This window comes from Somniosus microcephalus, chromosome 5, assembly GCF_052327205.1.
Source record: "Somniosus microcephalus isolate GS21.2 chromosome 5, FLI_Smic_1.0, whole genome shotgun sequence".
Lineage (NCBI taxonomy): Eukaryota > Metazoa > Chordata > Chondrichthyes > Squaliformes > Somniosidae > Somniosus > Somniosus microcephalus.
The window spans coordinates 73,735,364-73,749,505 of record NC_140991.1 but is presented as its reverse complement, the minus strand read 5'-3'; the positions used below and the strand labels follow the sequence as shown (position 1 = coordinate 73,749,505).

The window sequence follows — 14,142 nt, the reverse complement described above, 5'->3', positions numbered from 1 at the left end:
AATAGCCTTTGCCTCAAGATCATTGACTACAGCTGAACGCAATTATGCACAGATTGACCGAGAGGCCCTCAGCCTTGTGTGGGGAGTCAAGAAATTCAACCACTACTTGTATGGTCAACAGTTTACACTGTTAACTGACCACCAGCCTCTCGTTTCAATCTTCAACCCAAGGAAGGGTGTTCCAGTGATGACGGCACAACGGCTGCAGCGATGGTCACTCTTCCTCGGGGCTCACCTGTATGACATTGAATACAAGGGGACCGAGCAACATGGCAACGCCGATGGTTTGTCACGTTTACCACTGCCGACCTCAGAGAGAACTACAACAGTTGACTCAGCAGAGGTATTTCACACAACAATAGTTGAGCAGCTACCAGTGACAAACTCCCTCATTGAAAGAGAAACACGCAATGACCCTACATTGTCAAAAGTTTATGACATCACTGTGAAGGAATGGCCAGCGCATGGTGACTCATTGTTTCCAGCATTCTCAGCTAGGAGGGAACAGTTATCAGTGTGTCGGGGAACACTGATGTGCGGCTCACGAGTTGTGATTCCTCCCAAGCTTCGTAACTGAGTGCTAGATGAATTGCATGAAGGCCACTTAGGTACGGTAAAGATGAAAAGCCTTGCCCGTGGATACGTGTGGTGGCCGGGAATTGACAAACAGATCGAGGACCTGACAAAGAGCTGCTCAGGATGTCAAAATGTCCAGAACGCACCACCACAAGCCCCTCTCCATCCATGGGAATGGCCCTCATCACCATGGCAACGTGTGCACATCGACTTTGCTGGACCGTTCATGGACTCATGTTCTTGATTGCAGTCGATGCACATTCCAAATGGCCCGAGGTCATTAAAATGAAATTAACCACATCTGAAAAGACCATTTCAGTTCTGAGGACCATGTTCGCTAGAAATGGCCTACCAGAACAAATCTGCACAGACGATGGACGACAATTTGTCTCTGACGAATTCCAAGGTTTCATGAGGAAAAATGGAATCAAGCACTACACATCTGCCCCGTACCATCCAGCTACAAATGGCTTGGCAGAAAGATTCGTACAGACTTTCAAGAAGGCCATCAAAGCAATGTACAGCGAGAATCTACCACTGCAACACAAGATAGACAATTTCCGCTTTGCTTATCGGAACGCAGTACATGCAGCCACTAATCAGACTCCAGCGATGATGTTTCTGAACAGGAACCTGAGATCTCGCATGGACCTTCTTAAACCGAATGTACGTCGTGATGTAGAGAACAAACAGTTCAAACATTTGAATGCTAAGCCAACAAGAAGCTTCAGTGTGGGACAGTCAGTTCTTGCTCGGGATTTCCGGACGGAAAAGTGGCAACCAGGGACAATATCCACAAGAGAGGGACCACTGATGTATACTGTGGATGTGGGCGAGAACGTTTTGAGACGTCATGTGGACCAAATTCTGGATGTTCAGGTGAAAAACACCCCTATACCTCGCCCAGACTCACCTGACATGGAAACAGACACTCCTGATTCATCAGCATCAGCACCAGCCTCATCCACAGCTGAGAGCTCTACCTGTGCTGATAGCTCACCTGATGCACCTGTACCTGTACAGTCTCATTCCCCAAAGCAAAAGAGTCTGGAGAGACGTTACCCAGAGAGGCAGAGGAGGCCTCCCCAGAGACTTGACTTGTAAAAGGGCTGTTGACAAAATAAAATGTTATGTTGGAATTTGAATTTTGTTACTTTTAAGAAAACAAAAAGGTTACTGTAAAGACAGGCTCTGTATGCTAATTATAGAAATTTTGCATTAATATACTATTAAACTAAAGGGGGAGGAAGTGTAATGTATACAACATTGAAGGGACTACTTTGTTTTGCGGATGTACATCCTTAGTTGCGAGCGTATATAACAGACGCGTATCGATTTGTACAGTCAGTGCCGAAGTTCCAGTTACCCAGTAAAGTTCACTTGAAGTTACTCTCAGTCTCTGCTGCTTATTTATTTTATGTAGTTGTGTATAGCGGTACAAACACAACATCAACTCTCTCTACTTAGCTAAATAAAGTGCATTAACCACATCATACTGATGTTTCTTTCTGCTCTCCTTTCATTTGTTTATCACGCTTTTTGCAACCAACCGAGTACGCATCTATACATGACTTCAAAAAAGTATAGGAATTCCGAAAAAAAAACTCACATCACTTTGCAACTTGCTGGCTGCCAATACATGCTCCAGATGCAACAAATTGGGCAAATTTGATACTGTCTGATTCATTTTTTGAAGATCAGTCTTGTATTTCACCTGAAAGTAGGAGGCAAATCTTAAATGCAAGAGGAAGTTTTGGATCTGGTTCCTTACATCTCTGCAACAAACAACATTTTGAAAGTGCAATAATAAGTTCAAACCTAAAAAAAGGTAAAAAGCAAAATACTGCAGATGGTGGAAATCTGAAATAAAAACAGAAAATGCTGGAAGCACTCAGCAGGTCAGGCAGCATCTGTGGAGAGAGAGAGGGGTAGTGTTAACGGTTCTGGTCCATGGCCTTTCATCAGAATCCATGGTTCTGATGAAAGGTCATCAAGTAAAAATGTGCTGGAAGTATAGTGCAGATACACCCACATCTGAAAAAAGAAAAGTTAGGTTCACCCTTCAGGTAGTGATGCTTCACCAAGTCTGATGAAGGGTCTTTATTGAAATTGTTAACCGATCTTTTCCAATTTCAGATGCTAACATATCTGTACATTTCCAGTGTTTTCTGTTTTTATTTTAGATTTCCAGTTTTCTTGCTTTTAACTTTATTTTCAAAACCTATTAAAATGTGCATTTTTGTTAACATATACTTAATCAGCTTGCTAAATTCACAACAAATAAAGTAGCTATGGCATTTATAATCCTAATAACAATGCTGCTGAATGACAACGGTGAGCCAGGATGTTTTCAGAAATCAAATGGTAGTAACAAATGAAGGTCAAGTCACTTTGACAATAAACTATTCTCGGAGACCCTGTTAACTGACTTTTGAGAGACATTTATTGATTCAACAAAGAACCACTATTATGGGTTTCTGGTACACCCACCTCATAAGAAATGTATCCTTGTGGGACCAGCTGCATCACTGAACTTTAGAGGGAGCCCCTGAGCGCATTTTTAAAAAATCTGATTTTTATTTACTTGGATCTTTAGTTGGTCAGAAAAGAGTCCCTGACAGTAGTGGTTAAAACTGCTAGCAGGAGATGGGTACCCTAACTGGACAGTGGCCAGCAGCATTGTTTCATTACTATTAATAAATATTTGGAGCCAGGCAGCACCTATATTTCCAGAAGTTTCACAGACATTTTAAAATTCCAGCCTACTGAATCATCACATATTCAATTCAGTTAATGAGTGGGAAGAAATTATAAAAACATTCAATAAAAAGACACAGTGGGCAAAATATGGAAATTACCAAATCTTATCCTGCAAAAAGGAAAGTGAACAATTATTTTCTACAAATCCTGCTTACGTCACTTGCAAGAACAGATGCTGCTTGCAGTTGTTTGAAGGAAGCACTCTCCTGGGGATTGAAGTGATGCCTCTTTCCTTTAATCTCTTTATTAAATTTGTCTTTGTAGTTAACCTAGAGCAAAAAAAGTTAATAATAATCAGGTACAATGAAGTTGTAAATCCCCCAGCAACTGGTCGAATCTAACTTTGCAGAACAAGCAACACAGTATGTCTTTTCTTCATTCAAAAAGACTCACTGAGAAGATATATATTATCACCTCATTCTCTGCAACTTACCAATATCAGGGCATTTCTTGGGAGCTATTACGTCTGATTTCCTTATACAACCGGCAAAGCTAGGGCAAGATCCAATTTTCTCATAATCCAAATAGAAAATCAAGTTGAATTTACATTTACTTTTGTCAACTTCTTTTATGACAGTGAAAGAGTAACAATATTATGTTCAGTATCATGGGAAAACTGTTGAAAAATGAATATGATGCTAATAATGATGTTGCAATAACTCTCAAAATAATTTTCTCCTTAAGTGATTAACATCTGAGATGACAGAAATTGCAGTTATGTAATTAATTGAAGATAATATGATGAAATAATGGAAAATTCATTGCAACAAAGCAAATAAAAAAAATTAATGTTTGAACAACAGCTGTAGATTCAGATCTATTGTAAATTTAGTGAATATTTGAATTAAAATACGTAAAATTATTTTGGATTGCAATGAAACTTCTTGCCTCCTGGTACCATTTTGAACCAGTCCTCAAAGCAAACTTTTTTTTAAATAAAGCTGATGTAGGCAGCCTCATTCAAATTGTTGTTCCGCTCTGACCCTTCTGTACACCATTGAATGCATCAGACACTGTAGACTAATACTGAATAAATCAACCAGCTCTGATAAAAGGTCATCTGAAACACCGCCTCTGTTTCTCTCTTCATAGATGCTACCTGACTTGCTGAGTGTTTCCAGCATTTTCTGGTTTTATTTCTGAATAAATCACTTCCTGGTTCAGGGATAAGGTACAGTGTAAACAGTAAAGTGATAAAAGTCAGTTCAGATTAACACATTCCAATAAAGTTCCATCCTCAGTTCAAATATATAATGAACAGTGTTGCATAAGTAAAGTAGTCAGGGTACCTTAAAGGGAAATTTATGGAATATACAAGTCAATCTCCCTTGTTGTTGCATATAGGGAGTCATGATCAAGTGTAGTCTTCAGGTGAAGCAGTAAACATAGAAGATAGGAGGAGTAGGCCATTCGGCCCCTCATGCCTATTCCGCCATTTAATGAGATCATGGCTGATCATCCAACTTCAGTACCCTGTCCCTGCTTTCTCCCCATATCCCTTGATCCCCTTAGCCTTAAGAAATATATCTAACTCCTTCTTGAATATATTTAAGAATGAATTGGCCTCAACTGCCTTGTGTGGTAGAGAATTCCACAGGTTCACCACTCTCTGGGTGAAGAAATTCCTCCTCATCTCAGTCCTAAATGGCTTACCCTTTATCCTTAGACTGTGACCCCTGGTTCTGGACTCCCCCGCCATCGGGAACATCCTTCCTGCATCTTGTCTGTCTAGTCCTGTTAGAATTTTATAAGTTTCAATGAGATCCCCTCTCATTCTTCTAAACTCTAGCGAATATAAGCCTAATCGACCCAATCTCTCCTCATACGTCATTCCTGCCATCCCAGGTATCAGTCTGGTGAATCTTCGCTGCACTCTCTCCATGGCAAGAACATCCTTCCTCAGATAAGGCGACCAAAACTGCACACAATACTCAAGGTGCGGTCTCACCAAGGCCCTGTACAATTGCAGCAAGACATCCTTGCTCCTGTACTCGAATTGTCTCACTATGAAGGCCAACATACCATTTGCCTTCTTAACCGCCTGCTGCACCTGCATGCTTACCTTCAGCGACTGGTGCACAAGGACACCAAAGTCTCGTTGCACTTCCCCTTTTCCCAATCTATTGCCGTTCAGATAATAATCTGTCTTCCTGTTTTTGCCACCGAAGTGGATAACCTCGCATTTATCCACATTATACTGCATTTGCCATGCATCTGCCCAATCACCCAACCTGTCCAAATCATACTGGAGTTTCTCGGCATCCTCCTCACAGCACACATGCCCACCCAGCTTTGTGTCGTCTGCAAATTTGGAGATATTACATCTAGTTCCCTCGTCTAGACCATTTATATATATTGTGAATAGCTGGGGTCCTAGCACCGATCCCTGAGGTACCCCAATAGTCACTGCCTGCCACTCGGAAAAAGACCCGTTTATTCCAACTCTTTGCTTCCTGTCTGCCAACCAGTTCTCTATCCAAGACAGTACCTTACCCCCAATCCCGTGTGTTTTAACTTTGCACGCTAAGTGGCAGGCAGTGACTCCAAGTGGCAGGCAGTGACTAGTGGGGTACCGCAAGGATCGGTGCTAGGACCCCAGCTATTCACAATATATGTTAATGATCTGGATGAGGGAACTAGATGTAATATCTCCAAGTTTGCAGATGGCACAAAGCTGAGTGGGCGTGTGTGCTGTGAGGAGGATACCAAGAAACTCCAGTATGATTTGGACAGGTTGGGTGATTGGGCAGAAGCATGGCAGATGCAATATAACGTGGATAAATGCGAGGTTATCCACTTTGGTGTCAAAAACAGGAAGGCAGATTATTATATGAATGGCAATAGATTGGGAGAAGGGGAAGTGCAGAGAGACCTGGGCATCCTTGTACACCAGTCGCTGAAAGTAAGCATGCAGGTGCAGCAGGCGGTTAAGAAGGCAAATAGTATGTTGGCCTTCGTAGCGAGAGGGTTTGAGTACAGGAACAAGGATGTCTTGCTGCAGTTGTACAGGGCCTTGGTGAGACCACATCTGGAGTATTGTGTGCAGTTTTGGTCGCCTTATCTGAGGAGTGCAGCGAAGATTCACCAGGCTGATACCTGGGATGGCAGGAATGACGTATGAGGAGAGATTGGGTCGATTGGGCTTGTACTCGCTGGAGTTTAGAAGAATGAGAGGGGATCTCATCAAAACTTATAAAATTCTAACAGGACTAGACAGACTAGATGCTGGAAGGATGTTCCCGATGGTCGGGGAGTCCAGAACCAGGGGTTACAGTCTAAGGATAAGGGGTAAGCCATTTAGGACAGAGATGAGGAGGAATTTCTTCACCCAGAGAGTGGTGAACCTGTGGAATTCTCTACCAAAGAAGGCAGTAGAGGCCAATTCACTAAATATATTCAGGAAGGAGTTGGATATATTTCTTAAGGCTAGGGGGATCAAGGGATATGGAGAGAAGGCAGGAACAGGGTACTGAATTTGGACGATCAGCCATGATCTCATTGAATGACAGAGCAGGCTCGAGGAGCCGAATGGCCTACTCCTGCTCCTATGTTTCTGTGTTTAATCTCTTATGCGGGACTTTATCGAAAGCCTTCTGAAAGTCCAAATACTCCACATCCACTGGTTCTCCCTTATCTATTCTACCAGTTACATCCTCAAAGAATTCCAGTAGATTAGTCAAGCATGATTTACCTTTTGTAAATCAATATTGACTTTGTCCGATCCTGTCATTGTTTTCCAATTGCTCTGTTATTACATCTTTTATAATGGACTCTAGCATTTTCCCCACTACCGATGTCAGGCTTACCGGTCTATAATTCCCCGTTTTCTCTCTACCACCTTGTTACATTAGCTATCCTCCAATCCATGGGAGCTGTTCCAGAGTCTATAGAAGTCACAGTGTTAGATGGCAGAGAATATTTGCACCAGGGTGTGCAGATGTAATTCAGTCACCATTTTAAAGTCACACATTCTGTCCTTATATTTCCTTTAAAAATTAATTACAGCCCGACAAGTTTACATAGGCAGTTTTCAGTATATATGCATACGTAGCAATTTATAATGGAAAATATGGGCAATACAGCCTGTATCTACAGAATGAATAAGAGCATATATTGATTTGAGCATCTTAGCAGCTTGATAAATTTACAAAGCTAAAAAAAAATTAAAGAGGGTCTGTACTGACTTCTCACTTAGAAGATATGGTTAATATGAAAAGATGATGTGAAAAAGTGAAGTTGCAGTTTACATCTTGCAGTGACACGGAGGAAGGCAATTAAAATAGTTAACAGATATCTCATTTGCAGGAACTTTTTTGAACAGCATATTAACACTTTGTTTGCATTGGTTAAATTAATTTGTAAATATAGTTATTCACATTAATTCTATTGCACATCTCGTCTTAGCAAGTACACTGCAAAAATAAGACTTGCCTTGATTAACCTTGTCCAATGTAAATACAGATTTCTAAATCCGCTAGGATACTTGGAGAAGAAGCTGCAAGGGTCAGTTTAGTTGTAACATTATTCATTAACATTCCAACTCACTGCACCAAATGGCCAGATGTTGCATATTTGTCTGTAAATATTTACGGCAGTTAAGTTTATGGTAGCTGCCTGGTAAGGAAAAAAGATCTCATTCTGAAACTATGTTCTGTTTTAATAAAATTTCCTTCCCAGAGCTATTCTCCGGTTCCTGGAAGGAGCGCAAGATTACCCTGTGTGATTCTCACTGCCTCCCAATCAATATACACCGTTGTGGTGACACGCCACCACTGGACATAATCCGCTCACGGCGGCACGGACAGTTTAAGCAGACGCCCCCAGCTGGGGGCCCTTTCCTCCAGCAACTTGTTTCCCGCAGGGACAGGCTGCCGGGAGCACTTCCTGTCTGGGGAGTATTTAAGTGGATGCGCGGGCTTTTCCAGTTTCTCTTTGCCATGAGGTTGAATAAAGCAGTTGTGTTTTACTAGCTCTGGTCTCGACTCCCACGTTTGCCGCGGTATCTCAACACTGGTGACCCCGACGCTCAGGACGAATCCTAAGCTAGCATGGCGGATACAAACGCAGTCACGGTTAAACTACCGGACTTTTGGGAGAACCTGGCCGAAGCCTGGTTTGTTCAAGCTGAGTCCAGATTCCGGCTGAAACACATTACAGTCGACGCCACAAAGTATGACTACCTCGTCTCCTCTCTCACCTACGCCACAGTCCCCAAGGTTTGGGCAGCGCTGCAGGCTCCATCAGTGGAAGGCAAGTACGAACATCTGAAGGCTGCGCTCCTTAAAAAATTTCAAACGTCCTCTTACCAGCGCAACTGCCAACTCCTTGACCTCCCCAGCCTTGGTGACGCTTCACCCTCGGATCTGCTTTCCCACATGCTGTCCCTCTCGGACGACAAAAACACCGGCGCCCTCTTTCGCCAGCATCCGCCCGCTCATTGTGGAGTCTGGCTCCACGGACCTGAATGACATAGCCAAAAAGGCCGACCGGCTGCTCTCTGCGCAGTCTGCTCGCGACGTCGCGCCCGACCTCACGGCAACGACCACGCGGTCTTCCCGGCCCACTAGGCCCGACCGCCCTACCACTCCGGGTCACTGCTACTACCACACCCGTTTTGGCACTAGGGCCCAACGCTGCACGCCACCGTGCACTTTCAAACCCCCCCCCGCACCGGCCCCCGCGATGGCTGCGGGGCAAAAGGGGCCTCTACTGTACGTCACCGACGACAGAACCAACCGCCGATTTCTGTGCGACACAGGGGCCCAGCACAGCATCACCCCCGCCTCCGCCCTCAAAATCCAACGCGGCACACGGGGTATCACGCTGGCCGCAGCCAATGGCTCTGACATCCGCACATATGGCACCCGCATGGTCACGCTCGACCTCGCAGGCCGCCGCTACCGCTGGGAGTTCCTCACAGCCAAGGTACTCTGCCCACTCATCGGCGCCGACTTCCTACGCGCCCACGGCCTCCTTGTCGACATTCCGAGGCACCGCCTCGTCGACATCAACACTATGGCCCCCATCCCCGGCGCATTCAGCCCGGCCCGTTCGGCCGGCCTGACGACCTACTGCCTCGCCAGAGCCACGGACGACTACTCGGCACTCCTAGCCGAGTTTCCCGCCCTCACTAACCCGACCTTTTCGGCCAAAGCCGCCAAACATGGCATGGAGCACTATATCCCCACCACCGGCCCTCCAGTTTCTGCCCACGCCCGCAGACTCAACCCGGCCAAGCTGGAAATCGCGCGGGCCGAGTTCACCACCATGGACCAACTCGGCATCATCCGCCGCTCCAGCAGCCCTTGGGCCTCGCCCCTCCACATCGCCCCCAAGCCCGGCGGAGGCTGGCGCCCTTGCGGGGACTACCGCGGCCTCAACGACACCACCACCCCCGACCGATACCCGGTGCCACACATCCAGGACTTCTCGGCCCGACTGGCCGGACGAACCGTCTTCTCCAAGGTCGACCTGGTGCGCGGTTACCACCAAGTCCCCGTACACCCCGCGGACATCCCCAAAACGGCCGTCATCACCCCATTCGGCCTGTTCGAGTTCCTGAGGATGCCCTTCGGCCTCAAGAATGCAGCCCAGGCTTTCCAGTGCCTTATGGACTCAGTCCTCCGGGACCTGAACTTCCTATTCGTCTATCTAGACGACATTCTCGTGGCCAGCTCCTCCAAACAGGAATACCTCGAACACCTTCGCATCCTGTTCGGGCGCCTAGCCCAACACGGGCTCATCCTCAGCCCGGCGAAGTGCCAATTCGGCCTAACCGAGATCGATTTTCTCGGTCACCACATCACCCCTGCTGGGGCCGTCCCCCTGCCCAACAAGGTGCAGGCCGTCCAGCAATTCCCCCGCCCCAAAACCATCAAGGGCCTCCAGGAGTTCCTCGGGATGGTGAACTTCTACAACAGGTTCATCCCCAGAGCGGCAGCCCTCATGAAGCCCCTATACGACTCCCTCCGAGGTAAATCCGGCAAGATGGACGTAGCCTGGACCACTGACACGTCAGCCGCCTTCGACGCCACCCTGCTCGCGCTCGCCGACGCCACCCTGCTCGCGCACCCGAGGGCCGATGCCTGGGTCGCGCTCACCACCGACGCCTCTGACCATGCGGTCGGAGCAGTGTTCGAGCAGTGGGTCAATGGCGCGTGGCAGCCACTTGCCTTCTACAGCCGCCAACTGCGCCCCCCGGAGGTCAAATACTCCACTTTCGACCGCGAGCTTCTTGCGCTCCACCTGTCGGTCCGCCATTTCAGGTTCCTCCTGGAAGGCCGCCCCTTCACCGCATACGTAGACCACAAGCCACTCACATACACGATGGCCAAGCACACCGAACCCTGGTCCGCTAGGCAGCAACGCCAGCTCGCGGCCGTGTCCGAGTTTACTACGGACATCCAGCACGTCTCCGGTAGAGACAACGTAGTCGCCGACTGTCTTTCCCGTCCCGCCATCTGCGCGAATCACCTCGCGGTCGACTACGCGCAACTAGCAGCGGCCCAGCTCACGGACCCAGACCTCCTCTCGGCGGCTACCAGCCTGCCAGGGCTACGCCTAGCCAAGGTCGCGCATGGGCCCGAAGCCACGGCAGTCACTTGCGACGTCTTACTCGGCCAACCCAGGCCGGTCGTCCCTGCAACCTGGTGCCGCCGCATCTTTGACGCGCTACACGCGCTCTCCCATCCGGGTGCCCGCGCATCCGTCAAACTCCTCTCCCAGCGTTTCGTCTGGCGCGGCCTCAGCAAAGATGTTCGGACTTGGGCCACCTCCTGCCTCGCCTGCCAATGGGCTAAGGTACAGCTACACACAAAAGCACCCCTGGGAGACTTCGAGGTACCCAGCCGCCCCTTCGACCACGTACACGTCGACATCGTCGGTCCTCTGCCGCCATCGCAAGGCCAAACTTATCTCCTCATGATGGTCGACCACTACACACGCTGGCCTGAGGCAGTGCCGCTGCCCTCCACCACTACAGCCGACATCGCCAGGGCGTTCGTTAACACCTGGGTCGCAAGGTTCGGCGTACCAGCCGACATAACCTCCGACAGAGGCGCCCAGTTCACCTCCGAACTCTGGACGGCCACAGCACGTAACCTCGGGGTGACGCTCCACCGAACCACGGCGTACCACCCGCAGGCCAATGGGCTGTGTGAACGCTTCCACAGGTCACTCAAGGCCTCACTCCGCGCCGGCCTGCAGGACACCTGGACTGACCGCCTACCGTGGGTGCTACTAGGCCTACGCACCGCAGTCAAGGAAGACCTCCAGTCCTCGGCAGTGGAGTTAGTCTACGGACAACCGCTGCGCGTCCCAGGCGAATTCCTTCCGGAGGCTACCACGCCTTGGTCGGCCGAACAGCAGCGGCTCAACTCTCTCTTCCGCTCAGCAGTTCGCCCCAGTTCCGGTCAACCGACACGGCGAACTCGCACCTCATGTCCCGCCAAATTTACAGCAGGCGCGCTTCGTCTTCGTGCGACACAACGCGCACCGCGGGCCCCTGCGACCCCCGTACGACGGACCGTACGAGGTACTACAAACCGGGGACAAGGTCTTCAAGCTGCGACTCGGCGACAGGGTCGACACAGTCTCCATCGACTGGCTCAAACCAGCACACACAGAACCAGGGGAACAGGTCCCCGTGGCCCGACCTCCAACTAGAGGCCGTCCCGCCAGCAAGCCAGCACAGCCGGCGGCGAACCGCCTGGCCCCACCAACTAGACCGGCGACCACTCAGAGCCGCTGCGGCAGAACCATCACACCACCGTCACGACTCGTCCACTCCTCCTAAGCGGATTCTGGGGGGAGCTCTGTGGCGACACGCCACCACTGGACATAATCCGCTCACGGCGGCACAGACAGTTTAAGCAGACACCCCCAGCCGGGGGCCCTTTCCTCCAGCAACTTGTTTCCCGCAGGGACAGGCTGCCGGGAGCACTTCCTGTCTGGGGAGTATTTAAGTGGATGCGCGGGCTTTTCCAGTTTCTCTTTGCCATGAGGTTGAATAAAGCAGTTGTGTTTTACTAGCTCTGGTCTCGACTCCCACGTTTGCCGCGTTATCTCAACACCGTCTCGTAACAGCACATAAGAACAAAAACTCATAAGTAGCTGGTTTGAACCAATGTGCACTCCGTAGCACCGCCACATGTTGGACCACTTCAGCAACCATTGTTCTGATGATGGGTGCAAACCCAAATCGTTATGACCTGTCTTTTCTCTTTAAAGATGCTGACTGACCTGCTGAGTCTTTCCAGCATTTTGGGCATGAAATTCGGTAGCGCCCCTTGCTAGCTTTTAACTTTTTGAAAAGTTAGCGCACGGCGAAATCCATTGAAAAATGTTGCAAAATTGGGCGTTTTCGCCCCAGGAGTGAAGCGGGGCGGTAAATGAGGCGCGAATGGTCTCAGTGGAGCACTGTAGGGCGCTATTGCTAGAGCGCTACCCAATTTCAGCTGACTTGCATTCAGCAATCAGCCTTCACTCTGGCTTATTCCAGCTCTTAAAGGGGAGGTAATTTCAAGCTGCAGTTGCTCATTATCAGCACTGCTGCACTGGAGTGCGACCTCGCAGCTACTGAGACATGGCTGCTGCGAGGGAGAGGGCTACTCGATTCAGCCATGTGGAATTGGATATGTTCAGCAGCTTGTCTGCCAATGTCTCAGCAGAGATATGGCCGACAAAAAAGTTTCCCCAAGATGGTGCCTTTAAATAGCGCACGCGGAGCTGACTCCAACTCAACAGCTGATGTTGTTGCTGTTAGCACCAGGCAGTAAGTGAGGGGGCGCAGCTAAATTTTGCATCTGGGGCGCTACGTACGTACGGATGGCGATAACGTCATCATTGCCGGGCGTGCCAGTACCTACAGGAGCTGGGCACTAACTCTTAGCGCCTCTGCAAAAACCCGGCCCAATTTAGTGCGGGCGCTAATATCGCCGTGCCCGGGTGAAAACCCATTTGCGCCCCATGGAGGAGCTAACGGCAGGCGCAAAGCAGCCGAATTTTGCGCCCTGTGTGTTTTTATTTCATTTTTACTTCATCACCCTGCTGCCTCCAAAAATTCTTATATAAAAGTCCTACACATATATTAATCTTAATGATTAGATTTGGTGAAAACTGAGGGTTTTTTTAATTAAGAAATGTCCTGGTAGATACTTTTAAAAAAAAGTTTCATACACAAGAATTAAGATAGCTACCTGTTTTAAAATTTAGCAAATAAATAACTACTGTATGATAGTTATTGCACATCTAGCAATCAGGCCAGGCTTTCACTCTCCATTTAATAAACTTTGATTTGAACAATATAAAAATACGCAGCCCTTTATTTAAAAACTTCAAGATTATTGCTGACTTTTAAATTGTAAACCATATGAAGCCGCTCACTGTGCTCATTCGGAATCTCACAATTTGGGGTATCAATAGGTTTGTTGCTCTTAAATCTGATAAATTACATAGCAACCACAAAACAAAATGAGTGATTCTTTTCCTCTATCAAAAAAATATATTCTTTCAATTCAAAGGACTTACTTGGCTAGTAATTCTGGAAACCTCCTTTGCATGCTCAATGTCTGGTCTACCTATGACAGATGTTTTCACAGATGCTGCTGCTTTAGCTTGGTTTTTATATGCAACCTGCAAAAGATATATGAAGTTCAATTAATACAGTATTTAAGATGCAAATGTAAGTTGTTTTAAATTGGAATCTCTTCATTTATTCACCACCACAAATCAATAATCATTACATTTAGTCATCTCTATCAATAATCAGTTTGCCCACAGATAGAAAGTACACATTAACTTGGGATT

General features: G+C 47.8%; 1 protein-coding gene across 21 annotated transcripts in view; it reads right to left on the bottom strand.

The window, feature by feature from the left end:
* Positions 1-14,142, bottom strand: part of nebl (nebulette) — a 555,716-nt gene that overhangs the window by 115,290 nt on the left and 426,284 nt on the right. For 18 of the 21 annotated variants that reach the window (XM_085987820.1, XM_085987817.1, XM_085987818.1 and 15 more), the window contains 3 exons: positions 13,864-13,968; positions 3,492-3,605; positions 2,186-2,290 (listed from right to left, as the gene is read on the bottom strand). The exons of the other annotated variants lie outside the window; for them this stretch is intronic. In XM_085987820.1, coding sequence (XP_085843946.1) covers positions 2,186-2,290; positions 3,492-3,605; positions 13,864-13,968 — 324 coding nt within the window. The remainder of the gene's footprint in view (positions 1-2,185; positions 2,291-3,491; positions 3,606-13,863; positions 13,969-14,142) is intronic. 21 annotated transcript variants of the gene reach the window in all.